We start from the raw sequence: 21103 nt of genomic DNA, 5'->3' as shown, positions 1-21103 counted from the left end.
AACGGCAGGCAGGCAGGGTCCAGGCTAGGGCAGCACTGCTACCGTCCTCCAACAGGTCCACACACTTTTTCAGGCATGGGGGAGCCACCGCCCAACTCTGACCCCTCCCAAACCCGGAGGGCTTCCCAAGGCTCGGAAAGGACGCGGAGTCGGGAGTACTCGCAGCCTCTGCTACCCATCCCGGAGGACGAGGCGCACCGACCACCCCCGCAGCGGGGCAGTCGGAGCAGTCAGGGCAGTCAGGACCTGCAGGGAACTGGCCTGCCTCACTGGCCTCAGAGGCCCAGCCTGGGCCCAGATGTTCAGGGCGAGGAAGGCGCCGAGTACCGCCACTCCATGACCTTAGGCTACGCGCCGGGCTTCCCCATGGAGTTCTCGCAACAGGGTTACCTGGATGATAGCAGGATGGGGCAGCAGTTCCCGCAGGGCCAGAGCCTCTTGGAACAACTGGAGTCCACCTACCAAGACTCGGCCTCCGGAATCCTGGGCCAGTTCAACTTGTACCCACGAGAGGACGAGGCATTCGGCCAGCCCACGCAGCACGGACCCTACCTGAGGGACGACCCCACCCTCCACTTAGGGCCCTCTGACCTGGGCTTTATGCCCTTTGTTGGAGAGGTGCCCGACCCCGAGCCTCGTGAGCTGGCAGTACAGAACGCCAAGGCCTACCTGCTGCAGACCAGCGTGAGCTGCAACCTCAGCCTGTGAGAGGAGGTGCAGGGTGGAGAAGGCGGGCAGCTGACTGGGAAGGAAGGAAGGAAGGAAGGAAGGAAGGAAGGAAGGAAGGAAGGAAGGAAGGAAGGAAGAAGGAAGGAAGGGCTCTGCATGGCTCACCTAGCAGAGAGTTAGGGAAGGAATACAACAGGGACAGACGCAGTGCCAACACACCCATCTAGTCCCAGCCGCTGGTTAGGCCTGCTGCTGCAGGAGACTGAACCAGAGAGGCTGGGTTATTTAAAATCACACAGCTAAGAAGGGGTAGAGGCAGTATTCTAGAACGAGGTCTCTGGTTCCCAGGACCCTCTACTTGTCAGAGTCAGTCAGCCGCAGCCACTGTCCCCCCTCCTTCCACTCAATGTGTTACAGGTGTGCCGTGGTCCATGAGAAGGACTTGGGTGACCAGGCAGGGGGAGGGGCCTGGGACAGCACCGTGCATATAAGGGACAGTGGCTCAGACAGGGCACAGAGGGTGTTGCTGTCGGGGACCACAGTGGGAAGAGTAAAGGGAGAGGAAGTTACAAGACAAGGCTGGCTAAAGTGCAGAGCCGATTCTATCCCTCCCATGCTAACAACCTGCAATGGCTGAAAGACACCAGTCAGGAATGCGGCCCTGCCCACTGTCAACGCGCAAGCTCCACTCATGACTTAGTTGTCTCCACCTCAGGCCCCAGAGCCCATCAAAATTATCCCGTCGTGTTTCACCAGTTTTCTCCTCTTTTTATCTGTCTTAAGTATGTGAGTGTATGTGTATGTATGTGTGATTGTGTATACGTGTGTGTGTGTGTGTGTGTGTGTGTGTGTGTGTGTGTGTGTCAGCACATTGCCTGTGGAGGCCAGAAGAGGGCGTTTCTTCTCCTGGATCTGGAGACGACAGTTGTGGGCTGCCTGATAAAGAACTCTGGTTTTCTGCAAGAGTAGTATGTATTCTGAACCACAGAGCTGTCTCTCTCCCCTTTCAATTTTGAGTTAGTGTGAATGAGTATTTTGCCTGCATGACCGTAAGTGCACCACAGGCTTGCAGTGCCTTCAGCAGTGAGAGGACGGCCTTGGGGCGGGGCAGCATGCACTCTTCTCCAGGATTGTACTTGTGTCACTTAGTTTACACTGTCAGAGCTTGAACCTAGGGCATCCTGCAAGCGCTGGAAGCGCCTGAGCCACTGAGCCTCCCAGCCGGTCCCATCTCGTAGCCAGCCTCATCGCCTTACCTCTCCTGCACTTGAGACCATTCACAGAGTGGTTTGGATGCAACAGAGAGCCTCAGCAAATGCTTTGCAATGAGACCAGGCGGGTTTCAAAGGTGCTAAACCATGACCACAGGTTTCCTAAGCATTAGTTCCCTGTGTGTGTGTGTGTGTGTGTGTGTGTGTGTGTGTGTGTGTGTAAAACTGTTGCAAGAATTTAGCAGCGCTCTCAAGTGTGCACTGTGGCGCCTGACTAAGTGGGTGTAAGCCCGTGGGACTGTTACCCTCCTTTCCTTTCCATCCTCAGTCCTCCCTTTCTCCATTCCAACGACACTAAACCTCCATCTTTTCCCACTACACCAGGCACACCCCCAATCCCAGGACCTTCCTTCAACCCCACGCACTGTCTGTGAGCCCCAACAATGTTGTTGCTTCTTCTATTCTAATACATGCTCCCACTCTCGTGCCTTACTACATCGGCTGTGGCCACTTAAACAATACTAAGTAGAAGTCATAAAGTCAGAGTTCTGTTGAAGGCCATCCTGGGCTACACAGTGAGATCCTGTCACAGGGAAGGAAGGGACCGAGGGCTTAGTTCCCCATCCTGGCTCTAGTCTGTCATCAGAATGCCACGTGCACCAGAGCAGGGACATTTTCTGTTCCCACCCGTGTGTCCCTAATACTAGGAAAAGGGGCAGGTACGGAGTGGCGGTCTCGGTGGGTGCACTGAGCGAGTGGTGTCCCCCACCTCCCGCTCCTTTGGGGGGCAGGTATGAGCACCTGGTGAACCTGCTGACCAAGATCCTGAACCAGCGGCCTGAGGACCCCCTGTCCATCCTGGAGTCCCTGAACCGCACCACGCAGTGGGAATGGTTTCACCCCAAGCTGGACACGCTGCGGGACGACCCTGAGATGCTGCCCACCTACGAGATGGCGGAAAAGCAAAAGGCCCTGTTCCTCAGGGGCGGAGGAGAAGGCGAACAGGAAATGGAAGAGGAGGTGGTAAGTGGTGCAGGGGACAAGACTGGGGGGTGCGGGTGGGAGGCCAGCCTGTGCCAAAGCAGTGCTGAGGTGTGGACAGAAGTGTGTGAGTAGCAGTCTCTGGGGCGTCACACAAGGTTTGGGAGTAAAGGACCGAAGCTGTGCCCTGTGGAGGCTGCCCCCGGCTGTCATGGGAAGAACCATGGTCTCTCATCTCACCAGAAATAATGGTTCATCGTCCCTCCCTCCACAAACATCCTCCTGCCTCCCAGAATCTCAACTCAGAATCCATTCCTTCCTCTCCTGCCTCAGTTTCCCTGTAAGTTAAAGCCTGCTAAGAACTCTGCCACCCAGCATCTGAGAACATCTACCATCCTCAGAGTATTTTAAGTCCTTTGTTCCTAAACTGGCTGATCCATACAATTTGGGGGAGGGACTGGGAACGAGGCTCAGTTGGTAGACCCCTTGCCCAGCACGCACAAGGCCCTGGGTTCCAGCCCCAGCACTGCATAAACTGGGTTTGGTGGCGTGTACCTGTGATGCCAGCTCTCTAGAAGAGGCAGAAATGGGATCTTTGGGGCCCTGTTGGAATTTTGAGGTTTTGTTTTTTTTGAGAGGGTGTTTTAAGATGGAAAAGCCCAGGAGAGCTGAGTGAAGGGGGTTATGAGTCGAGGCTAATGCGGGCTACACAGATGGGTTTCAAACCTTCCAGGGCTCACAGTGAAGTATTATCTCAATAATAATAATGTTTAAAAAAAATCGGGAGGGCTGGAGAGATTGCTCAGTGGTTAGGAACACTGACTACTCTTCCTGAGGACCCGGGTTCAATTCCTAGCATCCACATGCCACAGTTCTCAACTGTCTGTAAATCCAAGGTCCAACACCCTCTCACAGACATACATGCAGGCAAAACACCAATGCACATAAAAATAAAAATAAAAAGTTACTTTTAAAAAATTGGGTGAAATAGGTTAGCGAGATGACTCAGTGGGTGAAGGTTTTTGCCACCAGATGTGACCACCTGAGTCTCCATGGCCCACCCACACGGCGGGAGACAGCAGACTCCACAAGGTGCCTCTGCTCGTTACACAAACGAGCCACTGTAGTGTTTTTAAAGGTCTAGCCTGGTGCTACAGTCATGGCAGCTCACAACAGGTCAGACAGCTTGGGACGCATAAGACCCCATTTTAAGGAAAAAAAATGGATGAAAAGATTCCAGGAGGTCTCTGAGCTCTGAGAGCATCACACACACACACACTGCACGTGGACATAGAAGTAGACACAACACTCATACGCAGAAGAACAAAAAAACATTTTTTTGGTTTGTTTTTCTTTTTCTTTTTTTTTTAAATATATTTATTTATTTTATTTATTTAATGTGAGTACACTGTCGCTGTCTTCAGACACACCAGAAGAGGGCATTGGATCCTATTACAGACGGTTGTGAGCCACCATGTAGTTGCTGGGATTTGAACTCAGGACCTCTGGAAGAGCAGTCAGTGCTCTTAACCGCTGAGCCACCTCTCCAGCCCTGGTTTGTTTTTCTAGACAGGATTTCTCTGTGTAGCCCTGGATATCCTGGAATTTATTCTGTAGACCAGGCTGGCCTCGAGCCACCACCACCCAGCTAAGAAATCACATCCTAATACCCCTGTACCCCTCCAAATCCAATCTGAGAGTATAGCTCTGTGGTAAAGCAGCTGCCTAGAATCCCTCAGGGAGGGGCTGGGGCGTGGCTCAGTAGGAGAGCCCCACCTAGAATCCCCCAGTGAAAGGCTGGGGGCGTGGCTCAGTGGTAGAGCCCCACCTAGAATCCCCCAGTGAGGGGCTGGGGGCGTGGCTCAGTGGTAGAGCCCCGCCTAGAATCCCCCAGGGAGGGGCTGGGGCATGGCTCAGTAGGAGAGCCCCACCTAGAATCCCCCAGTGAAAGGCTGGGGGCGTGGCTCAGTGATAGAGCCCCACCTAGAATCCCCCAGGGAGGGGCTGGGGGCGTGGCTCAGTGGTAGAAAGACTGGCCAATGTACAAAGGGCCGTGAGTTTGATTCCCAGCACTGTGGACAGCTCAGTGGTAGAGTGCTTAGCTAGGATGCATTGAGGGCTGACGGCAGCTGCTAGCACTATGCTGACTGGCTGTGGTAGCACACATCTGCAAGCCAAACCCTTAGGACATGGAGCAGTAGGGTTGGAAGTTCAAGTCCATCCTTGGGCTGTGTACCCGAGTTTAAGGGTGCCATGGGTACAGGAGACCTTGTCTCACACAAATGGTAGATAGGACTTTACTAACAGCAGAAACAGAATGAGAGAAAGAAGAAGCGAGACTTTTTTTTTTAACTCCAGCAAGGCAAGGCTTGTCATAGAATAAAGCATGTTTTTCTGCTTTCCACACCAAACAGATTTAGGGCCAATCACGGTGGCACACGTCCTCAATCCCAGCACTCGGGAGGCAGAGGCAGGCACATCTCTGAGTTCAAGGCTAGCCTGGTCTACATAGGGAATTCCAGGACAGCCAGACACATAGACCGTCTTCCTTTTATCAAAGAAAAAGGGGTGTGTGTGACTCTGTCATTCTGCCATTGGGGGTGTTCACACTTCTGTCTTTAGAAGTGTTCACATGCCGGGCAGTGGTGGCGCACGCCTTTAATCCCAGCACTTAGGAGGCAGAAGCAGGAAGATTTCTGAGTTTGAGGCCAGCCTGGTCTACAGAGTAAGTTCCAGGACAGCCAGGGCTACACAGAGAAACCCTGTCTCAGAAAACCAAAAAAATAAAAAATAAAAAAAAAATAAAAAAAAAAAAAAAAATAAAAAAACCAAAACAAAAAAAGTGTTCACACTTCTGTCAGTGTGAACTGACATTGGGGTATTTACATTTGAGTCCATCAATAGTGGCAGGGCAATACTGATATCTTCCAGCGCAGTGTCTCCACACTATTGCCATGTGGATACAGGGGTCTAAGAAAAATAATAGCCATTAGTGCATGGGACGGAGACCCCAAAGTTCCCATACTTGCTCCCAATCTTCCCTCCTGGCCACAGAATGGTGAGTTTGGGGCGGGGGGGGGGGGGAAGAGAGAGAGAGAGAGAGAGAGAGAGAGAGAGAGAGAGAGAGAGAGAATCACTCTTGCCAGTTAACTAGGCTTCCTGACCAGCGAACCCAGGAATCCTCCTGTCTCTGCCTCCCCAGTGCTAGAATTATCAGCCCATACCAGCACACCTGGCTGTCTGCAGGGTTCTAGGGATTGAACTGGGGCCTGGTGCTTGCACCGAGCACTTTACACACTGAGCCTTCTCGCATGATGCTAATGTCAGTAACAGACGGCAAAGCGGCTGTAATCCTGCCTAAAGACGGACGGAGGTGGCATATGGTGGTGCGTGCCTGTAATCCCAGCACCCAGAAGGCTGAGGCAGGATCCGGAGTGTGAGGCTACATGGACATCATATGGAGATTCTGGAATATTAACTGTGGTTTCCAGCCTGGTCTACAGAGTGAGATCCAGGACAGCCAAGGCTACACAGTGAGACCCTGTGTCAGAAACCAAACAAATGAAGCAAACAAAATGGTCATGTAGGCACGCATTTCTTTGCAGCCTACTTTTACTAAGGGCTCCACCTCTCCTCTAGCTCAGCTCCCAGCAGAGGCAGTGGAAGAGAGAAGTTATTAGGACATAGGGGACGCGGACCTGTCCAGCATAGTTCGTTGGGGGGCAGCTCGATTGTCTTTGGCGGCAACAAGCAGCAAATATGACTGACTCAGCAGCTGCAGACCAGTCCTCTCGGCAGGCAGACACCAGGCACGAACCGGCAGCTGTCGTTCAGTCCTGAAGAAGACACAAGACTCACCAACCAGCCCGAGGGCCGTGCAAACAGCAAGCTGCCACGGGAACAGTGGTGACATCTTCGTGATCTGTTCTTGGGCAAGTTTCTCTCAAGGACAGGGTTACCACTCTGTTGAGGTCAACAACGCTATGTAAAGAAAACCAATTCGTGCGTGTAGTTAGTAAAGAATAGGGAGGTAGAACAAACGAAACCAATGCTCAGTGCTTGTCTCCACTGTCTGTGAGGCCATGTTTATACTCAAACATCACGGGTCCTTTCACCCGTGTCTGCCTCAGGAAAGCGTTCCTCACATGTCTGCTCTAGCACGACATCCTTTTACCTCTGTGCCCCAACAAGACACCATTTGACAAAACTAACTTTCCAAAGAAACTAGAAGTTTCCACTTCACGGTGGTTGGATTTTTTTTTCCAAAATGTATCTTATTTTTATTTATGCATGTGTGCCTGTGTGGAGTATGCCCTTCTGTGTGTGGGGGCCCTTGAAGGCCAGGTGTGGCGTCTGATGGCGTGGTGCTCCGGCGTCTGCAAGTGCTCCTAACCATGTGCCGTCCTCCAGCCGCACTCTCAGTTAGAAGGAGCTTCCAAAGCAAAAAGCAGAGAGCTGTGAGCGCTAAGGTGTTCTGCGAGGAGCTGGACTTTAACAGAGACATACAGAATGTTCCTCCCAGCAGATCGTTTGGTTTTGGCAGTGCGTGGAACCTTCTCCAGCGTCCCTCACATCGGAGGGTCGCAAGTTAGGCCTCAAACAACAGAGAAGTCTTTGAAGATTATAATAAATAAAAGTAGAAGTTAATAGAAACTACAAAAACATTTGCAACCTAAACGCATTTGGATGAACAGTGTCATCGTCATCCAAAGTCAGAGCGAATGAAGACATTCCTAGAGGCAAATGTAAAGGAACCACATCCTGTCAGAAGCCAGGGCTGCAGCCAAGATGCTCTCCACAGGAAAGACAGCAGCGGTAAATATTCGAGAAGCCTAGAGCTGGGATGAAGGGAGGGGTGGATCAGTGGTTAGGAACACTGACTGCTCTTCTGAAGGTCCTGAGTTCAAATCCCAGCAACCACACGGTGGCTCACAACCGTGGGATCTGACGCCCTCTTCTGGCGTGTCTGAAGACAGCTACAGTGTACTTACATATAATAAACAAACAAACAAGCAAGCCGAGAGGCATCACACAAACAATGGAACTGGAAACGCGAAAGCAGCGGCATGGAGTAAGGGACGGGGAAATGATGTTGAGCGCCAAGGAGCAGCACACAGGGCCAGCCCGGCAAAGCCGGCCTCAGCTCCTCTGACACACAAGGGCGAAGCTGCAGACTGCAGAGTCGAGTCGTCAGAGAGCAGCTGTGGAACACCGGACTCCATCCACATGCTCTTGTCATCATTAGAGATCGCTCTGACGGGCACTCGCTCGCTCCTCTCTCTCTCTCTCTCTCTCTCTCTCTCAGCTTTGTTTTGTTTGGAGATAGGTTCCTCTGTGTAGCCCTGGCTGTTCTAGAAGTCGCTCTGTAGACCAGGCTGGCCTCTTGGCGCACTTGCCTCCACCTCCCAAGGGCTGGAATTAAAGGCGTGTACTAACACCACCCAGCATTAAATCAAATCTTTTTCCAATATTAATTTTTTTAAAAATGATGTATTCTTATTTTTATATCTGTTGGTGTCTTGACTGCATTTATATCTGTGTGAGGGTGTCAGAGCCCCTAGGACTGGAGTTATAGATCGTTGTAAACAGCCATGTGGTTGCTGGGAATTGAACTCAGGACCTCTGGAAGAGCAGACAGTGCTTTTAACCACTGAGCCATATCTCCAGCCACACAGCTTTTTCTAAAAGCATACCATGTACCAGAATTAAGCCCTGAAGAGATACATATGCATGCGTGCGCGCACGTGTGCGTGTGTGTGTGTATGTGTGTGTGTGTGTGTGTGTGTTCTCACACTGGCACAGTCACACACTTGCACACGCACACATAAGCTTCATCAGACCTGTAACAAGCAATGAGATCAAAGCGGTCAGTAAAAAGTATCTCAAGGAAAAAAACCTGGTACTAGGTGGGTTCAATGCTGAATTCTTCCAAACCTCCAAGGAAGCCCTCACACCAGTTACTCTTAACCTGTTCCATAAGATGCAATCGGAAAGAACACTCCCAAACTCACTGTATAAAGCTGTTATTATCTTGATGCCCCAAAACAGGTAAACACCCTATGAAAGGAAGAAAACTACAAACTGGTTTCTTTGATGAACATAGGTGCCAACATTCTTAAAAATGTTTGCAATGGACAAGTGAAGAAAGCCACACATTATGGCCACGTGGGCTTCATCCCAGAGTGGCAAGATCTGTCTGATACTCGAAGATCAATAGATGTGATATGCCATCAACACTCTAGGGCAGAAACCACACATAGTTATTTTGGTTGACTCTGAAAAGGCAAAGTTCAACGTGCCTTCATGATGAAAAGTTCCGGAGACCTTAGGACTAGATGGAGGACTAGATGGAGGACTAGATGGAGGACTAGATGGAGGACTAGATGGACTTCAGAATACTGAGGGCTTCACTGAGCAAGCCTAGAGAGAGAGACAGAATTACGCTAAACGGAGCAAACTGAGAGTGTGCGTGCGTGCGTGCGTGCGTGCGTGTGTGTGTGTGTGTGTGTGTGTGTGTGTGTGTTGTAAACCCAGCACTGCTGCAGGATGCTCTCCTCTCCAGTACACTGCTCCAAGTCACAGCGGTGACCATCAGACAAGACAAAGCAGAGGGGTGTGGCAGGATATTCAGTCCCACTGTGTGCCCTGAGACTGTTTCCTGTGGAGTACCTCAGCCCTGGCACACATCTCTGGTGAACATAGACACAAATGTTCTTCTAATGTTTGCACACCGAATTCATGAACTCATGCACAGCCCACGTGGGCTCCACCCCAGAATGGCAGGAGCTAAGACAAAAGCGCCACCTCTGTCACACAGGGGAGCAAGCAGCTGACAGTGAACCGATGTGAGCAGAAAGGGAGCCCGGAGCTCGACGGCGTTCAAGACGGTGTGGAGGAGGAGAGAAAGCCTTCTCCTCCTGGGCATCAGCAGAGTGGGAAGGTCGGCTGAGCGCTCTCTCTGCCTCTCTGAATTAGCGGACCGGCACCCAGCATCGGGCTCCTGAGTCATCATCGGTCAAATTGAATAGCTGGGATTTAACTAGAAAAGGACGACGTCAAACTATCTCTCTTTGCAGATAGCATGAGTCTTTATTAAGAAGTCTCTCTAGAGTCGACTAGAAAATTCTTGGACCTAATAAACACAATAAAGTTTCAGGATACGAAAATCAACAGGTTGCCAGGCAGTGGTGGCGCACGCCTGTAATCCCAGCACTTGGGAGGCAGAGGCAGGTGGAATTCTGAGTTCGAGGCCAGCCTGGTCTACAGAGTGAGTTCCAGGACAGCCAGGGCTACACAGAGAAACCCTGTCTTGAAAAACAAAAACAAAAACAAAAAAATCAATAGGTTAAAAAAAAAAAAACAAGAAAAACAAAGAGACAGCTGGGCCATGGTGACACACCTTTAACCCCAGCACTCAGGAGGCAGAGGCAGCTGGATCTCTTGTGAGTCCGAGACCAGCCTGGTCTACAGAGTGAGTCCCAGGACAGCCAGGACTACAGAGAAACCCTCTGTCAGAAACTAATTAAATAAAAATTATATGTGTGAGAGAAAGTGTGTATGGGGGGGCAAAAACTTTTAAAACAGAATACCAACTGCCTAGGAGCTAACCCCAGTTATTAATAGATGAAAATAGAAAGTTTCTGCAGAGCAGAGGACTCAGTCAGCCCAGCGCACAGCATGGGAGAAAATGCGTCAGACCCAGGGCTGGGGACGGACAGGACTGCAAGAAACTGCCCCTCAAGACGTGGGCAAGTGAGCTGGAAGGGCAGTTTTCAAAAAGGGAAAGACAAACGGCCAACTGCTGTCATACAAAGTGTCCTGTATGCCAAGCCATAGGGGGAAGCCACTTAAAAACTGAGCTACCACGCCCCCAGCAGAATGGCTCTCAGCAGCAAATCTGACATGTTGGAGGCATGTGGAAAGGAACCCTTATTTACTGTTGGTCAGGCTAAGAGTTAATACAGCCACTGTGGAGATCAGCTCGGGATTTCTCAAATATTGAAAACAGCACCACCATAGGACTGAGCCGCTTCCCTCCTGGGCTTTTATGCCGAGGGCCCTCCAAGCCCCACCAAAGAGATGCTTGCACAGAGCCCACCCTGTTGGATGCTGTTTAATTCAGCACAGCAAAGAACTGGAATCAACCTAGTTTTGTCCACCAATATATGGATGATGAAAAGTGTGTGTGAGTGTGTGTGATGGAATACTACTTGGCCCTGAAGAGAATGAGGTTAAGGAGTTTGCAGGGAAATGGGTGCACTTGGGATATATGATATAGTGAGGCTACAATCTCAGACACACCACACGCTTGCCCTGTGTGACACACAGCCATTATGTATGTAAAGCGGGCTTGTGTGGGTGCAGTAGAACAGGAGGGAGAGAGGGGGGTGCCTATAGGGGACTGAATGCAAGTAGTGGACGCAGGCATGGAAGCGAGCATAGTTATTTTCCTAGTTCTAATCCTGTCATGGCTTATTTTCTTGTTTCAGTGCATGAGATATATTAGATACCAAAAGTCTAATATTTAGTGTGAAGCATCTATTCTGAGTGTCACTTCTAACTGCACATGAATAAATGAATCAAAAGAGGATCAGAAAGTGGGACACACATGCACACGCGCGCACGTGCACAAACACACACACACACACACACAGATGCCCTGCAGAGCTGCAGGCGGAGGTTTAGAATAGCTTGTTTCTCAATGGCTGGGACAGTTCCATGCTTAGCTCAGCTGAGGCAGGGTATTTCAGTCTTGCCTGATTGAAGGGTGTTGAGCTTTATGGCCCTGCAGGCCACAGCCGAGCAAAATGATGGGCAATCCCCAGAGGGAGGCATGAGCCTTGGTGGGTAACCTGCAGAGGTCACAGGGCAGAGGTCACAGGGCACAGTTGCACATTTTCAGGGTTTGCCCCACCCCCAGGATTCTTGTCTCCACATTACTTTTCTGTGCACCCCCTCACTCTCGCCCCTACCCCATTTTCCACCAGATTCCGCATTCATGGGCACAGCGGAAAGGGATGTTATGTAGCTCTGGTTGGATGGAATTTGCTATGTAGACCAGGTCGGCTTGGAACTCCCAGAGATCCATCAGCCTCTGCCTTTTAAGGGTGCGAGCTGCCATGGCTGGCAGCAGTGGCTTCTTGTGTCCAGTAGAAGAAGGCAAGGATAGTGGGGCCATCCAGCTATGCCCCGTGGGCATCCTCCTGTCACCCCATCACCATTAGGGTGCGGAGCATGGCAGCCCATGGACTGTGGCTTGTTGGTACCCGCGGAGCCCCAGTGACTTCAGGCTTGCACCCTTTGGTCAGGTTAAAGAGAAAAGGACTCTCCCGGGCTCCTGGGGTGCTTTCTTTCTTCTTCCTTTCATTTCATTTCATTTCATTTCATTTCATTTCATTTCATTTCATTTCATTTCATTTTCTTTATTTCATCAAGGGACACTCTCCCAGGTCATTCCCAAACTGGTGTTTTAAATCGCCCCAGTCTGGTGGCTCTGGTGGAGGAGTCGGCTGGGGGACTGGCTCAGGCAGGCCTCCTTGCTGGCCCAGTTCCGTTCCCAGGACCCGAGCGGCGGCAGGAGGATCAGGTTAGGAAGCCTTGAGCCTGCCTTCTACCCAGTTCTCCACCCCCTTTGCAGACGGACAGCCCAGTGCCCAACATCATGGAGACCGCCTTCTACTTCGAGCAGGCGGGCGTCGGGCTGAGCTCGGACGAAAGCTTCCGCATCTTCCTGGCCCTGAAGCAGCTGGTGGAGCAGCAGCCCATCCACACGTGCCGCTTCTGGGGCAAGGTCCTGGGCCTGAGCCGCAGCTACCTGGTGGCGGAGGTGGAGTTCCGCGAGGGCGAGGAAGAGGGAGAGGAGGAGGAGGTGGAGGAGATGATGGAGGGAGGCGAGGTCCTGGAGACGCACGGTGAGGAGGAGGGAGAGGAGGATGAGGAGAAGGTGGTGGACGCCGTGCCCAAGCCACAGTGGAAGCCGCCGCCCGTCATCCCCAAGGAGGAGAGCCGCAGCGGCACCAACAAATACCTGTACTTCGTGTGCAACGAGCCGGGCCGCCCGTGGACGCGCCTGCCGCACGTGACGCCCGCGCAGATCGTGTGCGCGCGCAAGATCAAAAAGTTCTTCACCGGCTTCCTGGACACGCCGGTCATCAGCTACCCGCCCTTCCCGGGCAACGAGGCCAACTATCTCCGCGCGCAGATTGCGCGCATCTCCGCCGCCACGCACATCAGCCCGCTGGGCTTCTACCAGTTCGGCGAGGAGGAGGGCGATGAGGAGGAGGAGGGCGGCGCGGGACGTGACTCGTTCGAGGAGAACCCCGACTTTGAGGGCATCCCCGTGTTGGAGCTCGTGGACTCCATGGCCAACTGGGTACATCACACTCAGCATATCCTGCCTCAGGTGAGGATGGAGCCAAGGGAGAGGAGCTTCCCACCCTGTACCCTGCCCAGGACCACCCCAATCACCCAGCATCCTTCCATCTATCCATCTGTCTGTCCATGCCTCCATCTGTCTGTCCGTCCGTCCATCCATCCACTCATCCACCCATCCATCCATCCATCCATCCATCCATCCACTCACCCATTCATCCAACCATGACCCAAAACAACTTGGGGAGGAAAGGTTTATTTGGCTGCACATCCCCTGAGGGTAGTCTGGGCGGGAACCTGGATACAGGACAGAAGCAGAGGCCATGGCGGAATGCTGCTGACCGGGCTTGCTCCCCACGGATGGAATCAGCCCACTTTCCCCAGCCCACTTGCCCAGGGAAGGCATCGCCCACAGTGGGTTGAGCCCCGCCCCCAGTTGTCAATCAATAACATTACCCCACAGGCTTGCTTGCAGGCCAATCTGATGGAGGCTTTGTTCTCAGCTGGGAAGTTTCCACCTTCCCAGATGACTTTAACTTGTATCAAGTTGACAAACATATCCACACAGGAGCAGCGGCGGCGGCAGCAGCGAACCAATGCCACAGGCAGAAGCCACCACACTTGCTTAAAATAACTCATTTTGTGACCATTTTGATCCGCACTTATGGCTGAGAAAACGGGAGGTAGCTTTGTGCTGTGAACCTGCCTGTATTTATTATTCAAAGAGCTGTTGTCAATCAGAGGGAGGTCAAGGGCATGGACTAAGTCCTGTGCTTGAAACAGCAGGGCTGGATGCGGGCCACACACCTTTAGTCCCGCACTTAGAAGCTACAGGGAGGAGGAGCTTTGGGAGTTGGAGGCCAGCTTGGTTTACAGAGAAACCCTGCATGGAAAAACAGCAACAAAATCAGAACACACGAAGCTGGGAGTGGAGATCAGTAGAATGCTTCCCTGTATCAGTATCTCTATCACATACACACATGTACATACACACACACATACACATGTACACATACACACACACGCACACACACATACGCACGCACATACACACATACATACACAAACACATGCACATATACACATACACACATACATACACACATATACACATACACATATATTCACACATTCACATATACACACATATATGCACACACATATTCATATATACATACATACATACTCATATATACACACATACACACATCTACATTCACACACACATACGCACGCACATACACATACATACGCACATACACACATACATACACACATACATACATACACATACATACACACGCACACACACATACAAACATACATACACACATATACATACATACACATATAGTCACATACATTTACACATACACACATATATGCACATACATAGTCATATATACACACATACACACATATACATTCACACACATACACATGCATGCACACCTACATGCACACACAGACACAGACCAACAGGGGTATTAATTGCCTTGACAGAATCCAACACCAATCCAATGAGGGAGGCACAGGTGACCCTACCACCGTTGAATGACAGCCCCTGAGCAGAAATACTGAGGTCTCCTTTATCAACAGTGCGGGCAGCCGTGGAAGGCGCTGCGCCCAGGCAGAGAATGCACATCCGCGCTGCCTGCCCCGGGGCGGGGCAGCCTGTGGAGCCACAGGGACAAGCCCTGCTCTAGGGCCCGGCCCACCCTTCACCTTCTCCCACAGTGGGCTGGCCTCGGTCCTAGGGTGCCGCCTGACTGCTGCTGCATCCGCAGGGACGCTGTACGTGGGTGAACCCATTGCAGAAGACGGAGGAGGAAGAGGAGCTAGGGGAGGAGGAAGAGAAGGCAGACGAGGCGATGGAGGAGGTGGAGCAGGAGGTTGGTCCTCCGCTTCTGACTCCGCTCTCAGAAGATGCGGGTAAGTCCCTTCCCTTCTGGGCAGGCGCGGGGCCAGCCTGCTGGGGGCGGGGCGGGGAGAGCACACCTGGGAACGCCCATCCCCCCCCCCCCCCCAGCCCCAGTGGGGATTTCTTCTGTGCAGCAGGCATGCGGTCAGGTCTGGGAGCACAAGCCTGCCATCCCAGCATCGGGGAGGGAAGAAGCAGGAGGACCATGAGTGCTCCTCGGCTCACGAGGAGGCTGAGACCCCACTGGGCTGCGGGAGAGCCCGTTATGTATCTGAGTACTCTGTCTGTGTGTGCGCCTGCATGTCAGCAGAGGGCGTCAGATCCCACTGCAGACGGTTGTGAGCCACCGTGTGGTTGCTGGGATGGGAACTCAGGACCTCTGGAAGGGCAGCCAGTGCTCTTAACCGCTGAGCCACCTCTCCAGCCTGAGACCCTGTTTGATTTTTTGTTTGTTAGTTTTTGTTTGTTTTTTAAAATATTTATTTATTTATTGTTTTGTGTTTTAAAAAACCCTTATGGGTCTGGGGGAATGTGTTCATCTAGTCTCTAAGCCTAGTCTGACATGTGACAGTGACCATGGTCTTGAGACAGAGTCTCTTCCCTGCTTTTCCCTCTTTTTGGGGCGTCATCACAGGGCTCACTATTTAAGGCAGGTCACACTCTGAAACCCAGGCTGCCCTTGGGCTCCAAGCAATCTTTTTGTTTTGTTTTTGTTTTTTGTTTTTTTGGATTTGGTTTTTTTCGAGACAGGGTTTCTCTGTGTAGCCCTGGCTGTCCTGGAACTCACTCTGTAGACCATGCTGGCCTCGAACTCAGAAATCCGCCTGCCTCTGCCTCCCAGAGTGCTGGGATTACAGGCGTGCGCCAGCACCGCCCGGCGGGCTTCAAGCAATCTTTCCTGGTCTCCCAAGTGCTGGGATTACTGGCCTGTGCCCTACACCACACAGGGACAGGGACACAGTCTCTCCTCACTCAGGCTTGGGAAAGGAAGATTCGGGAAGCCTCCCTTGGGGGAGGCAGTCAGGAGCTGGATTTCACATTCCCAGAAGGAATTCTCTGAGTCTGTGCACGAGCCACAGCCCCTGCCCGGAACCCTGCACCCTGCAGAGGATTGCTTGTCGCCCCGTGCTAGTGGCGTGGCCACCAGACCTCGCTGCCATCCAGAAAGCGAGGTGACAGGAGCGTCCTCCTTACCTGGGGGTCGCTGAGCAGAGACCACCTCGGAGGGAAAAGAGAGGCCTCTGTCCCTCCTCTCCAGCTCTCTGCCCGCGTGCTGGGGCAGGGCGTGGCGAGCCCTCAGCCCACCCCTGCCCGCCCCTCTCCTTCTCCCACAGAAATCATGCACCTGTCGCCCTGGACCACGCGCCTCTCCTGCAGCCTCAGCCCTCAGTACTCCGTGGCCGTCGTGCGCTCCAACCTCTGGCCAGGGGCCTACGCCTACGCCACTGGCAAGTACGCCATTGCCCGACTCGAGGCTCCGGCTGTGGTATAGAAATCTTAGCTGCCAGGGTCCACGAGCGTTTCTCTCAAAGATTGACAAGCCCCGCCAGGCATGGTGGCACAGGTCTTCAATCTCAAACGCTGGGAGGCAGACTCAGGCAGATCTCTGTGAGTTCAAGGGCAGCCTGGTCTACACAGAGAGACCCTGTCTTAAAAAATACATATAGGGGACAGAGACATGACTCAGCAGTTAAGAGCACTGGCTGCTCTTCCAAAGGCCCTGAGTTCGATTCCCAGCAACCACACGGTGGCTCACAACCATCTGTAATGGGATCCGATGCCCCCTTCTGGTGTGTCTGAAGACAGCCACAGTGTACTCACATACATAAAATAAATAAATAAAATACATGTAAATATTATATGTAATATATGTCATATACAATATATTATATATAATACATAATATACACATACATGTATGTATGCGATGTATATGTGTGTGTATGTGTTCACAAGCTGTACTCACCTCCACTCCCCCTCCCTTCTCACCTTTAAATTGTCTCTAAATCCCTAAACCAGCTTGGCTGCGATCCTTGCTCTATCCACCAGAGGGCAAAACTTTTCTGCTCTGAACTCCAGCTTGCTCTGGGTTTAGAGCGGAAGGAATTTCATGCAAACTTTCACCACATTCTTGTGGATTGTTATTGTTGTTGTTGTTGTTGTTGTCCAGCATCTGAGAGTAGGGCTGTTCTGACCCTCCTAGCCTATGCCCACGCCACACAGAGACCCATCAGCTCAGTCACTCCTCCATCCATGTTTTATCTTTATAGAAGAATATGCATAACAAAGTCATGCATATTAATTATTCATGTGCATGTTTGCGTGCTAGCGTGCTGGGTTAGTTTATGTGCACCGTACCATGCAGCACCTTTGATAGCCAGAAGAGGGCACTGCTGGGCATCCCGGACCCGAGTCCCAGGTGGTTGTGAGCCTCCTGAGGTAGATGGCAGAAGCCAAGCCAGTGGGCACTCCTGGCAGCACAGCCATCGCTTCAGCTAAAGAGAAAGTTTGTTTTGCCTTATGTGGGACTTTTCTTCTTTTTTGGAGACATGATTGTGTAGAACTATGTAGACCAGGCTGGCCTCAAACTCACAGAGATCCACCTGCCTTTAGCCCCACATGCTGGATTAAAGGGCGTGCGTGCGACACGGTAAGTCCCTAAGGATCTTTTGAAATTAATGAATCAGGTGTGGCTGAGCACACACGTGTCCGCTACTGCATCATGCTTGTGGACGCTGGAAGGCACAGGAGTGGGCGCTAACCCCCCTCACCGTGGCAGGGTCTCTGTGGCTGTGCCGTGATGTGAACTCCAGGCTAGCTCCTTCAGCGTCCACCAACCTGTCCCGTCTCTGCCTCCCATCTCTCCATAAGAATGCTGAGTGACAGCTGTGTACCAGGAAATCTGACTTCCGTGGGTTCCAGGATCAAGCCTGGGCTCACTGGCCCTCAAAAGGTCTTTTTGTTGCTGATGCAGGTGTCACTGTGCTGCCCTGGCTGGCCTTGAACTCTACTCCCCCTGCCTCCTCCTCCGCTTCAGGAGCGCTGGGATTACAGGTGCGTATCATCTCCCTAGGCGCTCTGTGGTGACGCGCATCTGTACTTCTAGCACTCGGGCCAAGGGCAGAACTCTGAGTTCAAAGTCAGCCTGTTCTAGAGTTCTAGGAAAGCCAGGACAACAGGGAGAAACCCTGTCTCAGAAAAAAAAGGAAAGAGAGAGAGAGAACAGAAAAAGAAAGTCTTGAATGTTGCTCTTTGGCAGCTGCACGAGGGACCCAGACCCTTGTTGGAAAGACGGCCATGGATGCGTCCATGGGAACACACGGAGCGAGAGCGGCCATCATTGTACAACTCCAGTTACAAAGTAGATAAGCTCCGGATTGCGTGCCCTGCATCCCCCAGGATTCTGGAGAACAGCAACCTTCGTTCTGCAACCCACAGGGAAAGAAAGTACCAGTGAGGGACACACAGAGGGAATATTCTAGACCAGTTTATATGTGGGATGATTAGGACTCACTGAGAATCTGACAAAGATGAAAATTGTAGGTTTTGTTTGTTTGTTTTTGTTTTTTGCATTTGGTCTTTTCCAAGACAGGGTTTCTCTGTATAGCCCTGGCTGTCCTGGAACTCACTCAGGCTGGTCTCGAACTCAGAAATCCGCCTGCCTCTGCCTCCCAAGTGCTGGGATTACAGGCATGCGCCACCAGTGCCCGGCTAGAAAATTGTAGTTCTAACATCTAGTAAAAGGCCTGAAATTCAGGCTGACTTTTTGTATTGTGGTGCTGGGATTGAATGCAGGGTTTTAGTCTGTTCTAGGCAAGTGCCCTATTGCTGAGCCACGCTCCCAGCCCCTCAGTGGGGTAGAGCCCCTGCCTAGAATCCCCCAGGGAGGGGCTGGGGGCGTGGTTAAACAGTAAAGTGCTTGTCTAGCTGGTAGGAGACCCTGGCTTCAATCTCCATTACCACTGGGAAAAAGAAATTAACCTTAGCTTAGGTTACTGATCCACATCAATTATCCAAGTACCAGCAGAGCTGCGGTAGGACGATCTCCCAATTATGGCCAGCCTGGGTTACATGGTGACATGCTCTCCCTAAAGAGAAACAAGAAATAAAAGCAGATTCATGTCCCCAGCCGTTCCAGGACTCCTTGGAGGTTTTCCAATAACCAAATTAAGTATCTGCTTTATTTTTAGAATTGAAATTAACTAAAATTAATTCAAAGACACTCCACCACCCCCCCCCAAAAGCCCCAGCAGAACACGCATTCTTGTCTAAGTGTCCAGGGAAACGCTCCAAGACAGAGCATAAACTGAGTCCTCAAACAGGGCTTAGACGGCGTAAGGCGCTTGCACTCAGACCAGATGAGCTCTGTGACTCCCTGAATCAGGGACGCCGACAACCTGAGACCAGAAACCAATAGACCCAGAAGTGATTATACTGGAAGACGACTACAGTGTCTGAGGAGATGGCCCGGTGGGTAAAGTACTTTCTGCCCAGGCTGAAAGCACCTGAATTTGAGCTCCAAAACCCATGGAAACGCCAGGGGCGGCACTGTGTGTATTTAACCCTGGTGCTGAGAGGGAACAGGCAGAGGCAGACGGAGCCCTGGATTTTCTAGTGAGCCAGGCTAGCAGAACTGATGAGTGCAGACTCGGCACAAAGAGTGTCTGAGAATATACGAGCGGAGCTGGGTGCCACGTGCCGTTGACCCCCACACTCCGAAGGCAGAGGCTGGCAGATCTCGACAAGTCTGAGGCCAGTCTTGTCGACGAACTGTGATCCGCACCAACCAGAGGTGTGAAGTGAGACCCCATCTCAAAAAATAAATAGGCCCAGTAGTCAGGAGCATGCACCGCTTTTGCCGAAGACCTGAGGTCAGTTCTTGGCGCCCTGCTGTCCCTGTGCCACCCTTCGACTCACCCTCAAGAAGAATGTCTGTTTTGTTTCTCTAGGAAGTTTGAGAACCTGTATATCGGCTGGGGTCACAAGTACAGCCCCGAGAACTTCAACCCAATGCTGCCGGCTATGATTCAGCAGGAGTACCCCAGCGGCCCTGAGATCATGGAGATGAGTGACCCGACCGTGGAGGAGGAGCAGGCCCTGAAGGCTGCTCAGGAGCAGGCCCTGGCCGCCGCTGAGGAGGAGGAGGAGGATGAGGAAGAGGAGGAGGATGAGGATCTAGAGGACTGAGGCCCTCAAGCTCCTCCTCCTCGTTCATAGCAACAGATTGTATTTTCCCCATTGGTTTTGTTCCCTGTCCTTGCAGGACACAGGTAGGAAACCACCCAGTGCTCCAAATAAAACTGCCCACAGCACAGCCCCAGCTGCTTAGTCAGACTTTCAGTCAGTATCCCGGGCTGCTGCCTCAGCCATGCCTTCTCCACATTTGTTTACTTGTTTTATTTTTGGTTTTTAAACACAGGGTTTCTCTGTGTAGCCCTGGCTGGCTTCAAACTTGCTCTGTAGACCAGGCTGCCCTCGAACTTAGACATCTGCCTGTCTCTGCCCCCCAAGCCCTGGGATTTTAATGCCAATTTGTTTTAAAAAGATTTAAAAAAAAATTGTGTGTGTTTGCACGTGTGTGCAGATGCCCTAGAGACCAGAGAGGTGGTTGGATCCCATGTCACTCGAGTTACAGGTAGCCGTGAGCCTCCCTCCCCGATGTGGGTGCTAGGAACTGAAGTTAGGCCATTCAGTCCCATTTGTTGTTTATTCTTCAATTTTATTTAGGGGGCTGGTGTAATGGCCCGGTGTTCAGAGCACTGCCTGCCCTTCCAAAAGACCAGGGATTGATTCCCAAGCACCTCACAGGACTTGGCAGTTTACAACCAGTTGGCCTAGTGCTTGCCTCCACGCACAAAGCCCTGGGCTGGAGCCCACTGATTCACATGCTGTAACACCAACCTGCAAGAGATGGATGGAGTCAGGAAGATCTGGAGTTCCTGGTGGTTTC

The 21103-nt window shown here is 51.8% G+C and overlaps 1 protein-coding gene across 2 annotated transcripts; it reads left to right on the top strand.

The window, feature by feature from the left end:
* Nucleotides 1-75: 75 nt before the first annotated feature.
* On the top strand, nt 76-20467 carry Rsph6a (radial spoke head 6 homolog A). Of its 2 annotated transcripts, XM_052180994.1 has the most exons (6): nt 76-704; nt 2672-2903; nt 12499-13263; nt 15020-15164; nt 16488-16605; nt 20103-20467. In XM_052180994.1, exons 1-6 carry the CDS (start codon nt 76-78, stop codon nt 20338-20340), a joined length of 2127 nt encoding a protein of 708 aa, XP_052036954.1. In that variant the 3' UTR covers nt 20341-20467. The 2 variants fall into 2 exon arrangements, with proteins under 2 accessions (XP_052036954.1, XP_052036955.1); XM_052180995.1 differs by lacking the exon at nt 12499-13263.
* The last annotated feature ends 636 nt before the right edge of the window (nt 20468-21103 follow it).

Source organism: Apodemus sylvaticus, chromosome 1 (assembly GCF_947179515.1).
Source record: "Apodemus sylvaticus chromosome 1, mApoSyl1.1, whole genome shotgun sequence".
Taxonomy (NCBI): domain Eukaryota; kingdom Metazoa; phylum Chordata; class Mammalia; order Rodentia; family Muridae; genus Apodemus; species Apodemus sylvaticus.
This window is presented reverse-complemented; position numbering and strand designations above follow the sequence as displayed.